General features: G+C 38.2%; 1 protein-coding gene across 1 annotated transcript in view; it reads right to left on the bottom strand.

Annotated features, from left to right (window-relative positions):
• Positions 1 to 23,052, bottom strand: part of RASSF6 (Ras association domain family member 6) — a 59,500-nt gene that overhangs the window by 644 nt on the left and 35,804 nt on the right. The window contains exons 4-8 of the mRNA XM_062198693.1: positions 13,190 to 13,332; positions 7,451 to 7,545; positions 4,706 to 4,890; positions 1,464 to 1,565; positions 1,095 to 1,146 (exon numbers count right to left, since the gene is read on the bottom strand). Of these exons, the coding sequence (XP_062054677.1) occupies positions 1,095 to 1,146; positions 1,464 to 1,565; positions 4,706 to 4,890; positions 7,451 to 7,545; positions 13,190 to 13,332 (577 nt within the window). The remainder of the gene's footprint in view (positions 1 to 1,094; positions 1,147 to 1,463; positions 1,566 to 4,705; positions 4,891 to 7,450; positions 7,546 to 13,189; positions 13,333 to 23,052) is intronic.

Here is a 23,052-nt window from a genome sequence, read left to right as displayed (position 1 = left end):
GGGCAAACTTTGAACTAAACTAAAAATGGACTCCTTTCTCTTACTATACTTGGGATTTTGCCTTAATATCTCAAAAATTCAAGCTTGGCTTTCTGACACATCTCCCGTCCTGTTTGTGCCTTTTATAAAGCAAAAGGCTTCAATAATTCTTCATAATTTTTCATTTATTCATTTACACAACAAATACTTTTTGATTCCTTCTAAGTTCAGTTAATATTATTTTATCTTCTTAGTTGTTCAGGTGCAAAACCTTGTAATTATTCTCAATTTTTCTTCTCTCTCTTACTCCATATCCAATTCTTGGATCATCTTTAATACATACATACATACATACACATGTGTGTGTACACAGAATGCTTTTGAGAATGGAGGCCAGTATTTTAATTATTTCATTCATCTATAGGCTTCATCCATTCAGCTATGAGAGGGAGGTAGAGAAAGTAATATCATCCAATTTGGTATATTCCCAGAACTTCAAGTTTTCCAGAGTTTTAATATAAATACAACCACTGCAAAAGTGCCTGTAGTTTTCTGTCAAAGTAGCTTCATATCCAGGATTTCCTTTTTTTGTAGAAATGAAGCATAAACAAAACACAGTGCCCATATATGCCTCTTCCTGTCTCCTGGCTTCAGCCTGGCCCAGCCCACCCTAGCTGTTTAAGAATTTGGAAGGATAAACTAGTGATTGGGAGGTCTGAGTGTTTGTTTCTTTGCCTTTTAAATAAATATAATAAGCAATTTTTTTAAAGACAAATACAAGTACAAAGGTGAAGAACATATATCAATGCTTAACAATTCCTGGATGCCCCTTAGGGGACTTCTGAGGGTTCTGACCTCTAGTCAGGGAATTTACTGTCTAGTCAACCAACAATCTCTTGTGTGTTATAAGGACTGCAACCTTGTAGTAGGCTACCTTATTCTTGGGTTATCTTTCTCTGAAGTGGTGGAATATAAATAATCCTCGAAAGCCCCCTCCCTCTTGTACTCCTTATCATCTTCCCTTTCCCCCAACAGTAAACAGCTCTTTTGCTTCCCCATGGTCAGAAAACTGTGAATTGCTCAAGTCAGTTACAAAGATGACCAGGCTTTCTTACCTCCTGTGGCAAAAATAATGTAGAGAGCAAAATCCTGGGGACTATTTTCAATCTGTCAATGGAAGAAGATGAACCAACATGTGATCCTTCGTCATCATATGATGTTGTCTAAGCCAACCAGACCCCAATTATGAATTTGGTTCTTCCATTGTTTTTTATTTTCAGACAAAAACACCACTGCTTCCCTGTGCATAATGTAATTACTCAGGGCACAGTTACTAAAATGCATCATAAACAAGAAGGAATCCTTCAGAAGAAAACATCCAACTTAGATCTCCATGTTCTTTGGTCTTTTAAGACAACTGCATTGACATCTACAGTTACATTATAGGCAAGATATTTATAATTTAATTTAGTGATAAAAATTACCTTATATTTTTGGAGCAATTGCTTTATGACTTCCTCAGTTCTCATGTTACTGTTTATTCTGACCTTAGTTTCTGATCCAAAGGTTGGAGTGAAAATTGATGTCTAGGGAAAAAAAAAGTCACATAAGTCCTTAAAATTGTACCCAATTAATAGTTGTCAAAATTTTGAAACTGGTCTTCTCATTGGGAAAAAAAAAAACTCAAGGTATTCCATTTCAAAATGCCAGTGTTTGTTTTGCTTTTCTTTCTTATTGTTGAATAGTATACCAACTTCATGCACTTCATATATACAAATTTAGGAACACAGTGATTCTTCCGACTCCACCTCCCCTCCTACCTGCACTCCCACCCTTGTTCCTCCTTCCTCTCCTATTCCCAATCTTATTTTTTTTACTAAAATCTATTTTCAATTAACTTTATACAATAAGATTAGCCCTACGCTAAATACAGAGTTTAACAAATAGTATGTAGTCATTGGAACACACTTGGAGAAATGCTGGACAGTGATACTTACTCAGCTAGAATTTCCCTATTTTGTATATGTTTCTTGGTTACAAGTCTATGAAAGGAATTAAGACGTGTTTGTGCCTATGTAGGGCCACAGTATCTGTTTGTTGTCAGTATGTAAGTTGATTGCTGAGCAGAGGCAGAATTCATAATTCTTGAAAGCTATAGCATTCCACGGATTCCATAGGATTTTCACATGATTAGTGATTTACTATAGTTTTCACTATGTAGTAAGAGTTATTCTAAACCTCTTATAAATATTAAATAACTGAATTCGTAACCATAAGTAGACCAGATTGATTTTAAATTCTGTGATACAAATGAAATATGTTCAAATTTTACAAAAGAAAAATAGTGAGTGGGGTCTCACAAGTAGGTAATTGCTGGTGTGAATATAACTTGTGACAGTTATCTTGTAGAAAATACAATTCCATGTGTAACAGAGAATAGAAAAAGAATAAGTTTTACTTATCAGATAGCAGAAAGGAAGAACACATGACATGAGATGTATATTTAAAAGTTAGAAAAGGATATTAAGTCAAGATTTACTTCCACAGTCTTTATTTCCAATCTTGAAATGTTCCAAGCCTCTGTAAAAATAGGGTGCGTTCAGCAGATGTGGAAGTGGGTGGGTTTTGGGGAGGCCTTTTGGAGTGCTAGATAAATCCTATATTGAGAGCCTGGTAAATATGAATAATTGTCAAAGAATATATGTAACCATGGCATTTGTGTGAGTAAAAAATCTGCATATGTAGGTAAGTTTTCTGAGACAATATGAGGAGAATGTCTGGGAAAACCTTAAGTATGAGAAAAATTTATTTCTGTGTTCATTTTAAGGCCTGAATAAGGCACTCTGTGACCCTTAGGAGCACTGCTTATCAGATCTATGGAGCCCTGTTCGTCCCACAGTAACTCAGGGCTCCTGTATGTTTGATTTGCAGGTTTATGTTGTTTATGTGAAGTGTCACAGAGCATGGCAATAGCACTAGATTAGGGCACTCCACAGTCTACTCACTCCAACTTTGCCAGCTCATTTAACATCACAAGACTTCAATGACTTCATTTACAAATCAGTGAGTAATGCCAACATACAATGAATTTGAAATCATATTGATGAGGACTTTATTTTAAAACCACAATCTTTATATTAATTATATTGGCCAAAACACATGCTAGAACCTTGCTACAAAATCATTTATTACTGAATGGATAGAAATATATACTTGTCGAGTCGTAGTCACCATAACTTATCTCCAATATCACAATCTAAGACTTTAATATGGATATTGTCTGTGGCTCACAATAGTGGCATTATCAAGAGGTTTCATGTGCTCAGAGCTTAATCCATTTCATTTGATTTCATCCCATCAATAACCTTGTAAAGTAGGAAGGATAAAATAACTAAAAGCAACAGACAGAGTAAATGTTTAACTTTGCTCAGCAAGAATTGGAAATCAGGTTGTCAAGCTCCAGGGCCCAGGCATTTAACCACCACACTGTGATGCCAACTTAGTGCCAATTTTATTCTCAGCAAAAGTGACCCATGTGGAAGCCACTCATTTGGAGCAGAGTGGCTTTCCTTGTTCAACACAGATCACCCCATAAATGACGCTATACAACACAATTTCTGGTTGCATATCTGTGAGTAGAGTGAATGCTACTTTATAGCCAAGAGGAAAATTCTTGAACCAGAAAATCATGTCCAACTTGAAGAATTGAGAAGGGAGTTTCTTCTGACCAAACCCCAAAGGTACACTACCCATATTCTCTCTAGGGTGAAAGAAGGAATAATGTAGAAAACCCCACAGTAACAGGCCTACAGAGAAATGAATTACTATTAAAAGGCTCAGAGGGTGCCTGGTATAGTATAAATGCTCTCTAAGTATTTGTTAAATGAGTGGCTGAATGATTGCTAAAGTGCATGGCATGAAAAATACTTTAGTTCTGGAAAAAGAATGATATCAGCCTCCTTCAGCAAACAGAAATATCTTACAAGAACCATGGAATAGCGCATATAAATTTAACACATATTGTTGAAAAATCAGAATGCAAATTGTATCTAAACTTCAACTACACTTGTAGAAAAAGTAAGTGTATATGTATAAGACCTGGAAGGGAATATGCAAAATGAGATGTACAGTTTACTGGAATTAATAGGTTTCTGGATGACTTTTTCTTTTTGTTTAAATATTACTGTTAAAAAGTCCTTCAAACTCACATCTATTATTTATATTATCTGACATTATTTGTTGGTATGTTGCTTTTCCTGTCTAAGCCTGAGCTTCATGCTGGCAGAGGCATCAATTGAAAAATCTATATATTTCCAATGCTTGGCCAGTGCCTACCACTTGGAAAGAATCCACCCATCACATTGGTGAAGAGCTTGGATTCTGGAGTCAGATAGGGCTGGGTTCAAATTTGGTTATTCTTAAAAGCAGTGTGATCTAAGACAAACTGCCAAAGCTACATGAACCTCATTAACTCATGTGTAGAGAAACTAATGGTACCTACTTCTTAGGATTATTTCAGTGATTAATGAGATCATTTACTCAAAATCTATTTAAAATGATTTAATGCCTAACAGTAGGGAATGCTCAATAAATCTGAGACAAAATACTATTGTTATTATTACCATTTTAATTGCAAGTTGATTTGAGTGGTGCTGTTAGCTCACTAGTTAACATCATTCTACATCACATTGATGGAATTCAAATAAGTGGAACTTAAACAACTCACTTCGTGGTTATAGAAATGTCCGTTAATAGAGGCCCTATGGTTCTGTCTGTCTTTTCGGTCCATCGTTAGTGGCCTCATCCTTTTTCTCACCAGGGTTGCTTCACTCATGGTTCTGTAAAGCAGTGAGGACCGTGGCTCTTCATCTGCACGTGGTTTCAGAGTGCTGCTGTGGTAAGACAAATAGTCTGGGAAGAATAAAGATTAAAAGCCCATATCATTCAGCTGCCTATCTCCTTGCATCCTGGGTTGGATTCATATATGTTTTTATTAATTTTAGGAATGTTGCTATTTCCTTGATGTTTAAAAGCATTATAGTCCACTGCTTAGCTACATATTCTCTATTTAATATTGTCTGGGACTGACTCAGACAGAAAATGTTGCCAGTGACTTGGATCTCATAGAAAATGGCCACGTGTTTGGGGTTCAAGTGTTATTTCCATCTTAACCTATGTGGGGATGGTGCATTATATGGATCTCTGAATGTTAGAGCTAGGAGAAGAAACGTGATGCTCTATGAAGTCTATCTCTTCCACCTAAGATAAAGTACAGGAAGTTGAAGTAGCACTTATAGGAGATTCATTGGACTTTTCCTAAAAAGATGGCCATTTGGGCCTTAATTTCCCTGCAAAACTACAGAAAGATCCTTGAGAATCATTTGTACAGTATATAGAGATTTGAAAGATATTATTTCTGATTTTTACAAAAGTGAAAGTAGTAGAATGATTTGGATTAGGGCCTACTTGAAATAAACCACAGAGATATCACATAATATACTTTCAAGAACATTCCGGAAGTGTTATACAAATGACTGTTCTCCATAATTTTACACTATCTTATAATTTCTTTTCATTGAGTCATATAAATTAAACAATTCATAATCTCCTAGTCAAAATTTGGCTGTTATTCCAATATTTATAATTATTACCACTTTTTTTAGGTTAGAATATAAACTTATAGTACAGCATTGGACTGGGTGGGGAGAGTGAGTTTAAACTGAATCTAGGTTAGCTACAATGTAGCCCAAGATTCAAGCTTGTCCAAGATTCCAGCTTGCCTTCTGCCTCCTTTTCTGTTTGCACCTTGAGAATAGCATTTATTCCAATTTCCTCAACTAAATATGTTCTCATGTAAGAATAGGGCCATCTGGTGGCAACAGTGTTCTATTTTACCTTGGGATTTTAAATAATTTTTTTTTTGTAATTAGAATAATAAGCATCAAATAAACATGAGATATTTCATCTTTGTTTAGTTCTGGTGCTTAAAAACAATTAAACAGGTTTTATGTCATCTTTGTTGCCAAGCTTTTGGAATTATTCTGAGTTTAATGGATATTTTCAAAGGGATAATTGGAAGAACTCATGTTTTAATATAACAAAATTTCAAGGTCCTATAAGACAAAGGTAGAGGAGTACTATAAGGAATCTCATTTTTAAAAGTAGGATCTGAATTCTTAGGGAGATAATAGGGGACATAGGAGGAGATAGGATTGAAAATGGTTTGGAAATATTAAAAAGCTACACATTAGAAGATATTGGTTACTGGTAGGTTCATGAAGTTAATGCCGGCAAGAAATCACTGTTCAGTCTGGACCTGGTGTGGAAATATCACAGCCTCAGCTCAGGTACCTGAACTGTGTCACCCCCAGCCTCCATTCTCAGTCATCAGCTCCTCCTTGAATGTCTGTGTGTGAGAATTGCATGAAGCAATACATGAAAAAAAATAAAATTTCATGCACGATACTTGGCAGAGTCTCAGTAAATTATAGCTCTGAAGATCATCATTACTCTCATATCCTCTTCATTATTATTACAACTACTAATGTGACATGTCACAGGAGCTGGCATTATTCATGGATTTGCCAAGTTTGATATGAACTCATTTGATAATTAGATTTCTCTTTTTATAATAAATCTTTGAAATAATTCCATTAAATATAGAAGTGATGTCAGCATATCTACTGTTTCTGAGAATGATGCTATTTATGGCTGGCGCCACGGCTCACTAGGCTAATCCTCCACCTGCAGCGCCGGCACACTGGATTCTGTCCTGGTTGCCCCTCTTCCAGTCCAGCTCTCTGCTGTGGCCCAGGAGTGCAGTGGAGGATGGCCCAAGTGCTTGGACCCTGCACCCCATGGGATACCAGGAGAAGCACCTGGCTCCTGGCTTCGGATCAGCGCAGTGCGCCGGCTGCAACGCGCCGGCCACAGCGGCCATTGGAGGGTGAACCAATGGTAAAGGAAGACCTTTCCCCATATTTCTCTCTCTCTCACACTGTCCACTCTGCCTGTCAAAAAAAAAAAAAAAGAAAAAAAGAGAGAGAGAGAGAGAATGATGCTATTTATAAATTTATTAACTAATTAAAGCTTCAACTTTTAAAGAGATGTTGGACTAGGTCTGAAGGGGTTGGTCTAACATATAAAACTACTTGGAACAATACATGATTCTAATCCTTGGGGAAAATATTGAATAATGTTATGAATACAGAGTACATTCAAACCATTAGTGCTCCCTAGTCTATCAAACCTAAGTGGCTTCATATAACTTTTTTAAAAATCATAATTTTACATAAGAAGATAAGTTTCTTAAATATCATAGGAGCATGGTAGAGACTTAAGTTACTATGCATCTAGAAGATCTTTTTAAAGTATAAAACAAAATCTTATTGAGTAGTAGAGTATAATATGATAGATTTCAGCACTAAATCCTTACATTGATTAAAAAAATAAATCTTCCCTCGATACTGACCTTCCTGAGAATTCCTTGCTTCAGATGCTGGGATCTGGGTCTTGTCCAACTCACTAATATGATAAAGATCATCAAATTCTCCCCAGCGAGTCATTCTCCTGCAAAGTAATCAATCTTGTAAATAACATCAATTCCATTCTTATTTAGGTTCACAATGGCTTTCAGGTTTATAATATTAATATAATACTTATGGACCTCTGTAGGTGGATAAATCACCAAAGTTATAACAATTTTATGATATTATTAAAATCATATTCATGCCAGAGTCACCAGCATGCATTTTAAATACTTCCTGTATTTTTTGGGATCATATCTTGGATGTTTTGGAGTAATAATTTAGTTACACATCTCAACACAAAGCTAGATAGAATCTGCAAAAACTACATGCAAATGGAATTGGGAGAAGGCAACAGAATTCATAGTTATACAGATATCTCATGAGAATTTAGATATAAAAGTGTTCATCCTACTAATGCACATTGAGTATCATTGTACTCAAAGTACTGTTGTGGGGAGTTGCTGTGGGAGAATAAAATATTTTGTTTGTCTTGAAGGCCATTGACTACTATGGAGAAGAGCAGTTTAGAAAGGAAAATAACATATGAGAAACTCCTTTGCTAAAGAATTATAATTTCATATAGGATAGTAGCAATGTTCAGTGTATTCTAGTGCTCAGAACCAATAAAACCTGACAGCGACTTATTTTTTCTTATATCAGGCCAACACTCATCTTTATTTTGCCAACACTCATCTTTATTTCGCTGGCCTTGGGCAGCTGCTTATCCTCTCTGTGCCTCAGTGTCCTCATCTGTAACGTGGATGTGATGTAATAGCATGTAGGATATGGTTGTTATAAATATTAAATGAGTTAATTTGTGTAAAATTCTTGAAATCATGCCCTGCACATACTAAGCACTCAATACGTACTATGAGTCTTAAAAATCATCCTCATCTTCAATGTCACCATCTTCATGATATTGACCAGCTGTATCTATTTTGTGATAGACCAATAACCTTTAGGGTCTAAACATTCTTGATCTCTCTAGGCAAATGGACATTCTTAAGTATGGAGCCAGTCTTAGTCACACTAAGGGCTTTTTCCACAATCTCTATTCCATATAATGAAATGCATTATCCATAGATGATTTGTGTCATCTATTCTATCCAGTTGTCATAGTGGCAATCAAAAAATAATATTTAATACTAATGGTAGTGAATGTGAAAAAAAGTTTTCCCTTGACTTTGAATTCTTTTGATTCTTTTTACAATTTACAACTATTGCATCATTTGATTGGCATAATAGTGTTATGAAGTAGATAGAGTAATCCTAATATATTTGGTGATTAGTTTTCCAGCACCCTCTACTGTTAGATTATAGGTAGTCAAAACTAGCATTGTGCTGCAGAGAGTTAAGCCACCACCTGCAAATGCTGGCATCTATGTGAACTTTGGTTCAAGTCCTAGCTACTCCACTTCTGATCCAGCTCCCTGCTAATGTGCTGGGAAAGCAGCAGAAGTGGCCCTAGAGACTGTGATAGAGTTTCAATCTTTCCTGGCTTTGGCCTGGCCCAGCTCTGGTTGTTACAGCCATTTGGGGAGTGAACCAGTGGATGGAAGATCTCTCTCTCTCTCTCTCTCTCTCATCCTCTCCCCTCTGTCACTCTGCCTTTCAAATAAATAAATGAGATCTTTAAAAAGCAAACAACAAAAAAAAGTCCCAAAACTATAGGTAACCCACTCAAAGAAGCAATACTCAACTACTGATTCAGATTCTAATTACATTTTTGAAGTATTTATTCATTTATTTGAACGAGAGAGAGAGAGATCTTCCATTTACTGGTCTACTCCTCAAATGCCTGCAACAACAGGGACTGGGCCGTGCTGAAGCCAGGAAATGGGAACACAATCTGGGTCTCCTAAGAGAGTCGCAGCAACTCCAGTACCTGAGCCAGCACCTGCTGCTCCAAGAATGCTCCTTAACAGGGAGTTGGCATGTGGATGGGAAACTGGACTTGAATCCAGGCCCTCCAATAAGGGTTGTGGGTTTTCCTAACCTCCTATTAACTACTGCACCAAATGCCTGCCCTAGAATCTCATTACTTTCACGGCAAATAAAATGACCTATTTCCCTCCAATCTATGACAGATTAATAATCAAAAGGGGGCAGATATACTTAACATTGAAGGAGAATTAATAATGGAAAAGAGAGAATATCTATGAAAAGCAGGAATTAAAAATGCAAAGCAATCTGGCACTATTTCCAGGTGGAGGAGGTGAGACTCCCCAGGTATGCAGAGCAGTGATGTGCCACCCAGATTGCTGGTGACCCTGGCAGACTCGGTGGCTGCCAGGGTCTCACGTTCTTAAGCTCAGTGACACCACACAAACATAGGGGCCTGAGCATGACTGGATACATCCAATGTTTAGCCTCCTTTCCTCTCTCCTTACTATCTATAGCAGAAAGCATCAGTATCCCCCTCTGGATTGTGTTCTGTGAAGTGTCACCATACCCAGTGATGTATATGGCTGGGTGGGAGGGTGGTTTTCCAGAGTTTTCAAGAGAAAACAGCTTAGAAATTTATGTAACATGAAATAGTTTAACTTGCCCAAACTGGGGGGTTGTTTATTTGGCTCTGACCGGGTTTCAGGGTGACTTGCAAATTTAAGCTGTGGGGGAAATTTTCTAACGAATTTCAAAACAAAAAGGAGGTATAAATTGGATAGACAAATAGAATGTGGTCACTTCCTTACCTGTATTGTAAGGGAACTCCAGCACTATTGATGTCATTCAAATGTACACCTGCCTAATTCTGCTCTTTATGTCACACTGCTATGAGTTGTCCAAAATAAGGCAAAACAAATTTTGGAAAGATATTAGAAACAGCAATGAAAAATAGTGCCAGTGAAAATCATCTCAACAAGATTGCTCTTTTCTTTTTTAATGAAAAATTTCCAAAGGAAAACACTTGGCCTAGATATGGGAGATCAAAGTTCTACCCATAGAATAATTTCCATAAAGGATCACAAGTGGTCAGAGCTCAAACAAATTCATTTCTTTGAAGCCTCCATCACTCCCATTCAGCTGTGACTCATGTCAAACATCATTAAAAAAAATCCAGCATGGCAAGATTGGTGATTTTCTCAGAGGTGAACTGAAATAAGCCAGATTACAGCCCTTCCTGCAGGTGTATACACAGGGTTCAGCTGCTGAGATACCACAGCTGTGAGCCCATGACAACACAGGTGCAGGTTCTGCCTGTAGATGCCACATGTGGGAAAAGGAACATGGGAGAAGGATTAGAGTGAAGAAATAATAAATTTCTTTACACAATTTAATTGGGGCCCAGAATTTAGGCAAATACCACCTTAAGGGTGGCCACCAGAGAGAGAGTGTATAAGATTGAACTGAAACAAAAAATAGTACTTGATGTGGCTATGTACCCCACCAGAGAACCACAGGCCAGAGCAAAGCCATTCCAAATATGCCTTCCCACCTGAGTGTTTAGCTGGCTAACAGAGTAGTTAATCACAATCAAATCCAATTTTGCTTGCTTGTGTGTGTGAGTGTGTGTGTGAGTGTGTGTGTGAGTGTGTGTGTGAGAGAGTGTGTGTCTACAAGTGCATAAGGAGGAGGATCTTTCTCTGCCAGTTCTTGCTCTCCACAAAGTTCAAATGCACTGCGAGGGCATGTTTCAAGCATTGTGCTCGTAAATCTACCTACTAGTATAAAAAGCAGGCTGACATGGTTTTCTAGGTAATTCTTTTGCAGATTTAAATTCTAGGAAATAACCTGTTTGCTTCCCAGTTTCATCTGGTAAATGATGAAAGTGTAAATGGGTCCTAGAGAAGGTGCATCCCAAGGATGGGATTGCAGCATTGGCTGCACTATAAGGAGAGCTGTCAGACAGGACTTTGTCCACCTGTGGTCTTGAAACTCATACAAAAATTCAAGACTGCTAGAACAATCGTGAAACTGAAAACCATCTAAATCATGATGGCTGAATGTGATGTTACATGAACCTTACTTCCTCTCCCTTACATCTTCTTTTAATACTGCATACTTATTAAGTTTTCATGAATCAAAAAAATTAAATGCAACAAAAGAAACTGACTGCTCAGAGAAGTGGGCCTTGCATTCTGAGGTAATATGAAGTGTGATAGCTAATTCTGTGAATTCATATGTTGTACAGGTTTCCGAATGTTGGACCCAGGGCAATTTCTTCTTTGAAAAAAGTGATGCTTCTCATGGAGACTCATCAGCCCTATCAGTCGTCCAGTACCTCAAGGGGTGGGATGCAGGTGACAACATCAGGCTACCTAGGACTGGTCCTCCGTTTTTCCTAATGTCTGGATTCCATACCATTGGCAATCCTCAGCATGGACAGGAGGCTGGTGGGAAGGGGTAGATGCAGAGACAGAGTCCTTCCAACAAAGCAGAGGTAACTGAACCACAAGTTTCTTGGGACTCCCCTTGATACTCTGCTTTGAGCCTCTGTTTTGTGCCAGGTACACTGGGATGCAAAGATGAACAAAGCTTGTTCTCTCCCATCCTGAAGCTCACACTACATAGGGAGAAATCAGTTCATAAAAATGCAGGAAGCTGTATGCTCTGAGAGTGATGTAGACAAGTGTCAATGTACCCACTATACACAGAGGGGCCAGAAAAGGCTCTCTGAAAAACGTCACCTGACCTATGTCTTTAAGGATGGCGAATAGGTGTCTCGAAGTTGGTAGTCTCTTGCTCAGAGGTTCAGGAGAATTAGAACCTGCACAATATGTGTAGGGAATTACAAAATGTTCTTATTGCTGGGGCATAATGTTTGGAAACATTGGCAAGCCAAGAGTCATCGTGGGGCTTGAATGTTTTCTCCAAATGAAAAGCAGACTTCCCTCGAGGTGATAGCTGGTTTTTCTTATTGTAGCCAAAGACCACATGGTGCAAATTGTCCTGGCAGCCCTTATCCTGTCCTCCCCTCTGAGAGAACCTGACTCACCCTAATAATGAATGGGAGGACAGAATGCTGTGAAGAGAAGGCTCGTAGCTCAGTGTTCACATAGACGGGAGAAGAGCTGGAAGTCAAGGATTAAAAATAAATAGAAAGAAGGAAGGAAGGGAGAAGTGGAGGTAGGAGGGATTTTGTAGGTGTATTCCTGTTGGGAATACTTATTAATTAATTTTTTTGATAAGTGGAAGGAATAATGAAGAAAACAGCTCAACTTGGATATTCAAGGTAAGCCATGCAGGAAATTGTTTTGTGTATTTATTTAACTTCTAATGCACTTTGCTGTGCTCTGTTGAGCAGGATCAGAACAATCAGGTCTGGCATGATTAAGTCTTTATTAAAAATCAGGAAGAGTCCCTTGCTCCGATGAGAGATGTCTAAATGCTGCCCCATGTTTAGGAGACTAGGCTAGGGATAAACAAATCCTGGGTTACAATATTTTTTTCCCAATGAAAGAACATAGTCTCTCAGGAGAGAAGCAATACTGTAGAGGGATTCAGAGCTCAGATTCCAGTGCCCATAGAACTAAGGTTCTAACTTCTGCCACCTTAGCGGGGAGCTTGCACAAATTACATAACTTTGCAGAGTCCTGACTTACAAACTCCTACTTCACAGGGGACTCAAATCCATGGTGTAAGCATTTACCAACAAGCATCAGCTCCCTCTTTCAGAGTGCATACAACGAATGTAAATATACATATCATCTAAGGAACTAAAAGCATGAAAGATGGCTTACCCTTTGGTGGAAAAGGTTTCTGGAGACTTCAATGTAGTGAAAGGAGAGATTTGGTTCTCATCTTGTATTTTCAGCTGTATAGGTCGTTTCACTCCCCAGAAAATGTCCAGCATTCCTTCCACAATTAGGTTGCCATCTTCCGCCTAAGGAAGAAACCAATATTCCCCCACGTTGTTTTGTATGATTTATAGAAGCTAAATGATTTAACTGATGTTGTGGGAATTAAGTTCATGAGAAACAATAACAGATTCAAAAATCCCAAGAATGATTTTATTAATTTATCTACAAAAGAACTATTTTAGAAATATTCTATTTTTTTATTATTAAACTTTTATTTAATGAATATAAATTTCCAAAGTACAGCTTATGGGTTACAATGGCTTCCCCCCTCCCAAAACTTCCCTCCCACCCACAACCCTCCCCTTTCCCGCTCCCTCTCCCCTTCCAATCACATCAAGATTCATTTTCAATTCTCTTTATATACAGAAGATCAGTTTAGTATATATTAGGTAAAGATTTCAACAGTTTGCCCTCATATAGCAACACAAAGTGAAAAAAAAATACTGTTGGAGTACTAGTTATAGCATTAAATAAGAGTGTACAGCACATTAAAGACAGAGATCCTACATAATATTTTCTATTTTTGAAAACCATACCCAATAAAATTAGTCACAATGCTAATGGCACATCCACCAGAGGGCGTAGTATGCTAAGAGAGTCTGAACTCTGATTCGTCCATTCAGTGGAATTCTGTAATTCTGTTTAATTTAAAATTAAAGCAGGTTTTAAAATTGCACTGGACTAGAAATCATAGGAAATAACTATCGGGACACTTAGCACTTGTTTTCTCATTTCTGAACAAGAAAAGTTTAGCTCAAAAAGTTATACAGAATACATGAAAAGTCTGTATACAGAGTACATGTGAAAACACACTGTAAAATCCAAAACACTATCAAAGTGATAGTTTTGAAAAGTCAATAGAATTTTAGGAAAATCTTTTTTTAAAGATTTATTTATTTATTTGAAAGTGAGAGTTACACAGAGAGAAGGAGAGGCAGAGAGAGAGAGAGAGGTCTTCCATCCGTTGGTTCACTCCGCCAATTGGCTGTGACGGCTGGAACTGTGCTGATCTGAAGCCAGGAGCCAGGAGCTTCTTCCAGGTCTCCCACAAGGGTGCAGGGACCCAAGGCCTTGGGCCATCTTCTACTGCCTTCCCAGGCCATAGCATAGAGCTGGATTGGAAATGGAGCAGCCAGCTCTTGAACTGGCACCCATATGTGATGCTGGCATTACCGGTGGCGGCTTTACCTGCTACGCCACAGCACTGGCCCTGGAAATTCTTTTAAGTTAGAAATAGTGTAATAAAAGAAGAAAATGCTGTGCATTAAAGGAAAATTAAAAAAACATGTGTTGAACACGACTTGTTTTTAAACAATACTGAGAACAATGTCTGTTCCCATAGAACTTATTTTCTAATCTATTTTTATCTTTAATAGGAGTAAGTTTGTTTCTGTTATTAAAGTAATTAATGTGTAATTGTTATAGAAACTTGGGAAAATATAGAAGCAAGAAGAGTTATATGTCAACCATCCAGTAACCATTATAACAACAATTAGCTACTGTTATTATGAAAACTCAACTGTTAGACAACATGAATGACTCAATTCTTATTTAAGAGAATAAAGAAAATGCCAGACGTTGGAATCAGCTAGACTTGTGTTCAAACCCTGGCTTGCTGCTTCCTAGTTACTCAGCCGTGGGCAAGCTGCTGACTACCTTTTGAAGTCTGGGATTCCTCTTCGCAAAAAATGGACATTATGAGAATCCCTAATTCACAGGACCTGGCAAGCACTCCAGATGTGCGTGGTAATTATTACTGCTGCTTATTTCTTTGTCTGATAAATTGTCTTTAAGCCACTCCTGAAACAAAGTTTTGCTCTTTGTCCCATTTTTGAGTTCATTTCGGATTACTCAGAGGTCAAGTTACTAATCAGTGTTTTCAACAACCCAACACAAAGTTCTTTATTTGAAATGTCAGCACACAATGCAGATTCTATATTATTAGTGCATAGCATCCTTGCTTTGTCCAGAGACTCTAATTAATTCTTTACATAAAAACCTCATAGAACAACTGCTGTCTGAAGTGATGTAATTCTTGTTCTCTAGAATTGACTACTCCATCTGTTATCAAGCATTGGTATGTGTTTTCCAGACAAGGAATTTCAGAATATTTTCTACCATCTACCATCAGAAAATATCTCTTTAGAGGCTGGCTAGGTAACTCACTTGAAGGCTTTTTACACATAATCTCATTGCCTATCCCTAGACTCTTCTCTGGATCTGTACCAATGTCCTTGGTGACCTGAAGGCGCTTTGAATTCCATCTCTAAACCAACAGCTCCCAACCATGTATTTCTTTTTTGTTTTTTTTTTTTTTAAGATTTTATTTATTTATTTGAGAGGTAGAGTTACAGACAGTGAGAGGAAGAGATAGAGAGAGAGGTATTCCTTCCATTGGTTCACTCTCCAGATGGCTGCAATGGCCGGAGCTGTGCTGATCCAAAGCCAGGAGCCAGGTGCTTCTTCCCAGTCTCCCATGTGAGTGCACAGGCCCAAGCACTTGGGCCATCCTCCACTGCTTTCCAGGCCACAGCAGAGAGCTGGATTGGAAGAAGGGCAGCTGGGACTAGAACTGGTGCCCATATGGGATGCCGGTACCTCAGGCAGAGGATTAACCTACTGTGCCATGGTGCCAGCCCCTCAACCATATATTTCTAGCCCACATCTTCCTCCTGAGCTCAGTAGTTAAACTGCATACTTGACATTAATTTAGTCTTTTTCTAATTGACCTCTTGACCTCTCTGACATAAATACTGTCCTCTCTCATTCATCTCTGGCTTTGTAAATAGCACCCTCATCCTTCCAGTTGCTTAGGCCAAGAAGTTTAGTGCTACCCATAATCTTTCTTTCACAGCTGACACTTCTTGTTAGCACTACATTAAAATATGTCCTTAATGTGGCCCCATCTCACCACTTCCACTTCCACTCTGGTCCTCATTACTGTAATCACTTGCCTGGGTTATTGTACTCCTTTTCTCTCTGGTCTGTCTCATTCTTCCCTTGCCTCTCCCAACCCAAAATATTCCCAGTAACTAGAGAGATCCTTTGAAAATGTGATTTAGCTAATGCATTTGTTCTATTCAAATCCTCCAATGGCCTCCCAGCTCACTCCAAGTATGGGCTAGAGACTTCACAGTAATCTAGCTAAAGGATCCTATGTATTCTGGAAACTTCTTCTGCTCAGTTACCTCTCCAGCTTCCCTGACTCCTGCTTTCCTGTTCTCACAGGGCTCCTCCCAGAGTGGCTTCCATGCCGCACCTCAATCACACTAGCACGGATCAGCCCTTAGTTCCAGTTGCTGTCTCTCTGGAATGACTGCTCCACAGACCTCTCCATCATTCACTGCCTCCTGTCTTTCAGTCTCTGTCTTTCAGTACCCGTCTCCCCCTATACCTTTCCCAGGGACATCTCTGAGTCCTCTTCTTTGTTTTGCTGTATGGAATCCCTACCATCATGTGTCATAGCAGACATTTTTTTCCCTTTGTTTCTTGTCCATCTTTTGTACTAGAATGTGGGCAGCAGGGAGTCTCTTTCCTTCACCACCACAACTTTAGCTTTTAGAGGGTGTCCAGGGCATTGTATACACTCAATAAATATTTGCTTAAGTAATTGATTCAATCATGAGAGATGAAGAAAGTTATATATTATCAACCATGGACTGCCTCTTTTAATAGTTTCCATCACTTCTAAGTCAGAAGATTTGGAAAATTCTGAATTCTGACTTTATTGACCAGTGAGCAAAGATTGAAATATTAAGCAATGTGATAGCCTTACTGTACACTTCACCTTGTTTGGTTTTTTAAAATATATAAAATATGAAACTATGTATTTTAAAAAATTAAATAGCTTTTACATTGTAAACAGAAAATGATTCATAGAACTGGAAAGGCCATGCTTCAACTTAAGTGTTCTAAATCAGAGCTAAAAGATTTTCTTTTTTCAATTTTAGCTCTCACATATAAAGGAGAATGTGTAGTATTTGTCTTTCTGTGTCTACCTTATTTAAGTCAATGTGATGTCCTCCAGTTGAGTCCATTTTGATGCAAATGATAGAAGTTCATTAACAGTGATATTCATTATCTATCTATCTATTTACTTATCTATCTCACATTTGCTTTTTCATTTATCTGACATGGGGTACTTTGGTTGATTCCATATTTTTACTGTTGTGAATAGTGCTGCTGTAAACATGGTGGTGCAGGTATCTCTTTGATACGATGTGTTTGTGACTTTTGGGTATGTACTCAATAGTGGGATCATATGACAAGTGTATTTCTAATTTTTAAAGAAGTCTCCATACTGTTTTCCCCAGTAGCTGTACTAATTTACATTGCCTGATACAGTGTACAGAGTTCCCCTTTCTCAACATCCTGGGCAGCATTTGTTACTGTGGATACTAGCCATTCTGACAGGGATGAGGTGATACCTCATTGTGGTTTTGATTTGCATTTCCCTGATTGCTAAAAATCAGAGAGAGATGCCTTTGTTTATCAGTATTGCTACAAGTACAGATTTGCCAAACTTTGCTTTATATCTTTGCCAAATGATTAAGAATGATATACTACTATAGATTTAATGATTTGTGATTATTTTAAAATTTACTGTATATTAGTGAAATTGACATATTTTTTATTGGATTATTATTTATAGTCCTTGCCTATATTTCTGCTAAACTAGGATCTTTTTATGTTTTACTTGTTGAACTCTTTATTTAGTGGAGCATTAGGCCTTTGACTATAATGTGTATTTAAAATTCTACTTCTTTTTTTTTTTTTTAACTTTTATTTAATGAATATAAATTTCCAAAGTACAGCTTATGGATTACAATGGCTTCCCCCTCCCATAACTTCCCTCCCACCCGCAACCCTCCCCTCTCCCGCTCCCTTTCCCCTTCCATTCACCAGATGTGGAGAACTTTCAAAAATGATAATTACAAACCAGGTACTTGGTATATCTTCTATTTATTTATTTATTTATTTATTATTATTATTTTTTAAAGATTTATTTATTCATTTAAAAGATAGAATTACAGAAAGGCAGAGGCAGAGAGAGAGAGAGGTCTTCTATCTGCTGGTTCACTCCCCAGATGGCTACAACATCTGAAGCTGCACCAGTCCAAAGCCAGGAGCCAGGAGCTTCTTCCAGGTCTCCCATGCTGGTGCAGGGGCTCAAGGACTTGGGCCATCTTTTACTGCCTTCCCAGGCCATAGCAGAGAGCTGGATAGGAAGTGGAGCAGCCGGGACTCAACTGGTGCCCATATGGGATGCCGGCCCTACAGGCAGCAACTTTACCCATTACGCCACAGGGCCAGCCCCCTTGCATTTATTTTTAAAATTTGAATTAACAGATAATACTTGTACAGTTTCAGTGATACAGTGCAATATTTCACTACATATACCCAGTATAAACTGATCATACCAGGCAAGTAGTATTTCTGTTTTTTTTTTTTTATTATTTTTTGGATTTGGAGCCTACTAGCTCTTCTGTTTTAGTTCTTTATACAGAATAGAACGTGGTATTGTGAGCTGTAGTTAACCTTATTATGCTGCGGTATACCAGAAACCATTGCATTCACCCAACTGCGTTTTGATGCCTATTATCCAAGCTTCCCCCTGTCTCTCCACTTTTCTAAATTTCTAGTAATCACTGTTTCATATTCATGTATACATATCTATGAATTTATATATGGAAGTTTTATATACACATGTATACATGCCTGAGGATAATTGTTTTGCTTTTCTTTTTTTTTTTTTAACTTTTATTTAATGAATATAAATTTCCAGTATACAGCTTATGGATTACAATGGCTTCCCCTTCCCATAATTTCCCTCCCACCCACAACCCTCCCCTCTCCCGCTCCCTCTCCCTTTCAATTCACATCAAGATTCATTTTCAATTCTGTTTATATACAGAAGATCAATTTAGTATAAATACTTCAACAGTTTGCACCCACATAGAAACACAAAGTGAAACATACTGTTTGAGTGCTAGTTATAGCATTAAATCAAAATGTACAGTACATTAAGGACAGAGATCCCACATCAGGAGCAAGCGCACAGTGGCTCCTGTTGTTGACCCAACAAATTGACACTCTAGTTTATGGCACCAGTAACCACCCTAGGCTGTCATCATGAGTTGCCAAGGCTATGGAAGCCTTCTAAGTTCCCCGACTCTGATCATATTTAGACAAGGTCATAAAAGACAGGTTGAGGATAGTAACCAATGATCCTAAGAGTGGCCTTAACCAGGTCTGAACAATTATACAGCATTAAGTGGGGAAGAGGACCATCAGTACACACAGGTTGGGAGTAGAGCCATTGGTGGTAGAGTAGAGGTTATGATTACAAAGGAATGAGGCCCAAGTGGACTAGACAGGGTCTAGAACAAAGGATAGAGTCATTATTAGAGGAGCTAAGAAAGGTGCTGTCTAAGCTACAAGTAATTTTTCTGATTGAGAGGCAAATAGAACCTGATAGAAGGGGCTTGATAATAATCTGTTGGGCTTTAGGCCTTGTAAGTTAAGAGGCCCAGACCTATCTATCTCTTCACATGGGGTATATCCTAAGGGAGGTGTGAACCTCCTAGGGGAAGGCACTCTGTTGACTTTCATTACTTGGCTGGCCTGGGAGGAGAGCTGGCCAGGTAAAGGCAGGGGGCATCTCTAACAAGAAATTTACAGTTCTGCCTGCAATGTTGCTGACCCTACTTGGCTGTCCCCTCAACTGCAGTGGTCACTTTGGAAGTTGGGCTGAGTGAAGGGCTTTTCAGCTTGGAGCCAATAAGATCTGTGGCTCTGACCTGGGCATCCTTCGATTCCAGGGCAGGTCCATTTCCAGTGATCCAACTCTTGGCAGAGCTGCCAGGGCTCTTCACAAGCTGACTTCTGCTAAAGCCCAGGCTTACCACATTGAAAGCCACTGCAGTGGACTGGCCTGTTGGGTCTCCTTGAGGGCAGATCACTGTACAGATCAGCCATTAATAGGCCTGCCACCCATTGCTTCTGATGCCTAGCTTTCTTTTCCTCCTGGTTTGTGTTAAAGCAGACCAGACGATGCAAGTCAAGGGAGTGCCCGTGTCCCATCTCTAATCTTTGGTGGCCTGAACTACAAGTCTATAGTCACAGGCATGTTCTGTAGTAGTTTTTCTAAGGTAGACAATGCCCATGAGGAAAATTATATTCTCACTTTAAAACTTTCTTTCCCTTTGGTCTGAAAGGTAGGTTTTTTTTCTACTTACTGTATACTTCGCTGATGGCGATGTGAATCTAGCTATGAGATTATTAGTTAAGTTCTTATTTTGGCTATGCTATTACAGAAAAATGTTAGCCATCTCTTATAAGGTCTAAAGATTGAATTGTGCATCCTACAGATTCCTTCATAATAGAATTAGTTCCCTACCTTGAAGAGAATAGAGAAGTGAAAGAACAAGTTGGGCTTAGAATAGAGAAATGAGGGAGCAAGTCCTAGATCACTTGCTGACAATAGCAATATTACATGAATACTTAGCAAACCGTTTCAACCATTAGATAACAACTTAACAAAACATTTACCGGAAGGTCCAATGCCTTCTATAAATTTTAAGAATCATGTATTTGAAAACACGTCTTAGATATCTAACATGGTGTAGTTTGTTTAACCAGTAAACTTAAGCACAACCATATAAAATGTTTTTAGTTTCTTTCTACCAACAAGTTTAAAACATATGATACACAGATTCAGGTCATATAAATTAAAATGTATCTTTGATTGATTTTAGCAGCTTAAATTTATGGACAATCTTATCTAAAAGCCATTTAAAATAAAACTCTTAATAAAATTTCCCCATGTGGACATACAATATGTACGCACATATAACATAGCATAATAGGCCAATATCAAAATCCAAAATATCTGGTTGAAATAAGATTCCTTAAAATCATGACATAACATAGACCAAATCTGATCATTGTTACAAGGTGATTATTCAAGTCTTTGAAAATAAGCACATAGTTAAATAACCCATAGCTCTTCATCTCCTCCCTCTCTTTTTCCACTCTTAGATTTAACAGGGATCACTTTTCAGTTAAAATTTAAACACCTAAGAATAATTGTGTGTTAATTACTGAGTTCAACCAATAGTACTAGAACCACAACAACAACAACAAATACTAAAAAGGATAAAGTATTACATTGTACATCTAAAGTCAGGACAGGAGCTGATCAGTTCATTGTTGCTTATAGTGTCCATTTCACTACTTCTTTTTTAAAAATTTTATTTAAGGTATACAAATTTCATGCATTTCCTATATACAGACTCAGGAACATAGTGATACTTCCCCCACTACCCTACCTCCCACCCATGCCCCCACCCTTTCTTCTCCTTCCTTTCCTGTTCCCATTCTTAATTTTTACAAAGATAAAAGTGTAATCTCTGGGGCTGGCGCTGTGGCACAGGTTAATCCTCCACCTGTGGCTCCAGCATCCCATATGGGCATGGGTTCTAGTCCTGGCTGCTCCTTTTCTCATCCAGCTCTCTGATATGGCCTGAGAAAGCAATAGTAGATGGCCCAAGTCCTTGGGCCCCTGCTCTTACCTGGGAGACCAGGAGAAGCTCCTGGTTCCTGGCTTCAGATTGGTGCAGCTCCAGCCATTGTGGCCATCTGGGGAGTGAACAAGTGGACGGAAGACCTTTCTCTCTGTCTCTGCCTCTGCCTCTCACTGTCTGTAACTCTAATTCTCAAATAAATAAATAAAATCTATAAAAAATGTAACCTTGAAAATATTTTAAAAAGCAAAGCAAAAAAAAAAAAATAAAGGAAATAAAGAAAAAAGAAAAGGGGATGGCAGGAGCGAAGGAGGAAGGAAGGGACATATTATTATACTCTTAGAATTGTATCCATGGGGGCCGCTGCTGTGGCTTAGTGGGCTAAGCCTCCACCTGCAGCATAAGCATTCCCTATGGGCACTGGTTTGTGTTCTGGCTCCTCCTCTTCCAATTAAGTTCTCCTATGGCCTGGGAAAACAGTAGAAGATGGCCCACGTGCTTGGGCCCCTGCATCTGCGTGGGAGACCCAGAAAAACTCCTGGCTCCTGGATTCGGATCAACCCAGCTCTGGCTGTTGGGGCCATCTGTGGAATGAATCAGCAGATGGAAGACCTTTCTCTCTCTCTCTCTCTCTCTCTCTCTCTCTCTGTAACTCTACCTTTCAAATAAAGAAAATCTTTAAAAAAAAAAAAAGAATTGTATGTATGAACTGCATTGAATTTGTTCTCTTTGTATTAATAACACATTAACATGAAAATTGATGAGATTTGTGTTGTAGTAATTATCATGCATTTGCTGTGACTCTGAGAATCTGATGTTTTAATAAATTCCTTAAGAAGAGAACTCAAGTATTTCCCCTAGGGAAACAAACTTATGAATTTTGCAGAAACTCCCAAAATTTCTAAAATTTTGATCTTTTTTTTCTAACTTTTATATTTTAATATTATGCATACTAAAGATCTAAGATATAGGACAATATTGAAATAATTTAAAATTAGACACAGTTCTTTATAAAGGGACTAGTAATTTCCTCCAGTATTTTATTAAATTAAAAAGTTAATTGAAATACCCAAGTAAAGTGAATCACTTAAACACAGTAGTGAAGGCCAGAGTGCTTTATAAATTTCCTTCTTTCCAACCTGCAGATTCCAGACAAATCCTGGTAGCCTAAATTCCATTCTGTGTCATCAGATTTGAAGATTTAAATCAGGAGTAATA

Source organism: Lepus europaeus, chromosome 8 (genome assembly GCF_033115175.1).
Source record: "Lepus europaeus isolate LE1 chromosome 8, mLepTim1.pri, whole genome shotgun sequence".
In the NCBI taxonomy this organism is placed as follows: Eukaryota; Metazoa; Chordata; class Mammalia; order Lagomorpha; family Leporidae; genus Lepus; species Lepus europaeus.
The sequence above is the reverse complement of the archived record's forward strand: the minus strand, read 5'-3'. Positions and strand labels throughout refer to the sequence as shown.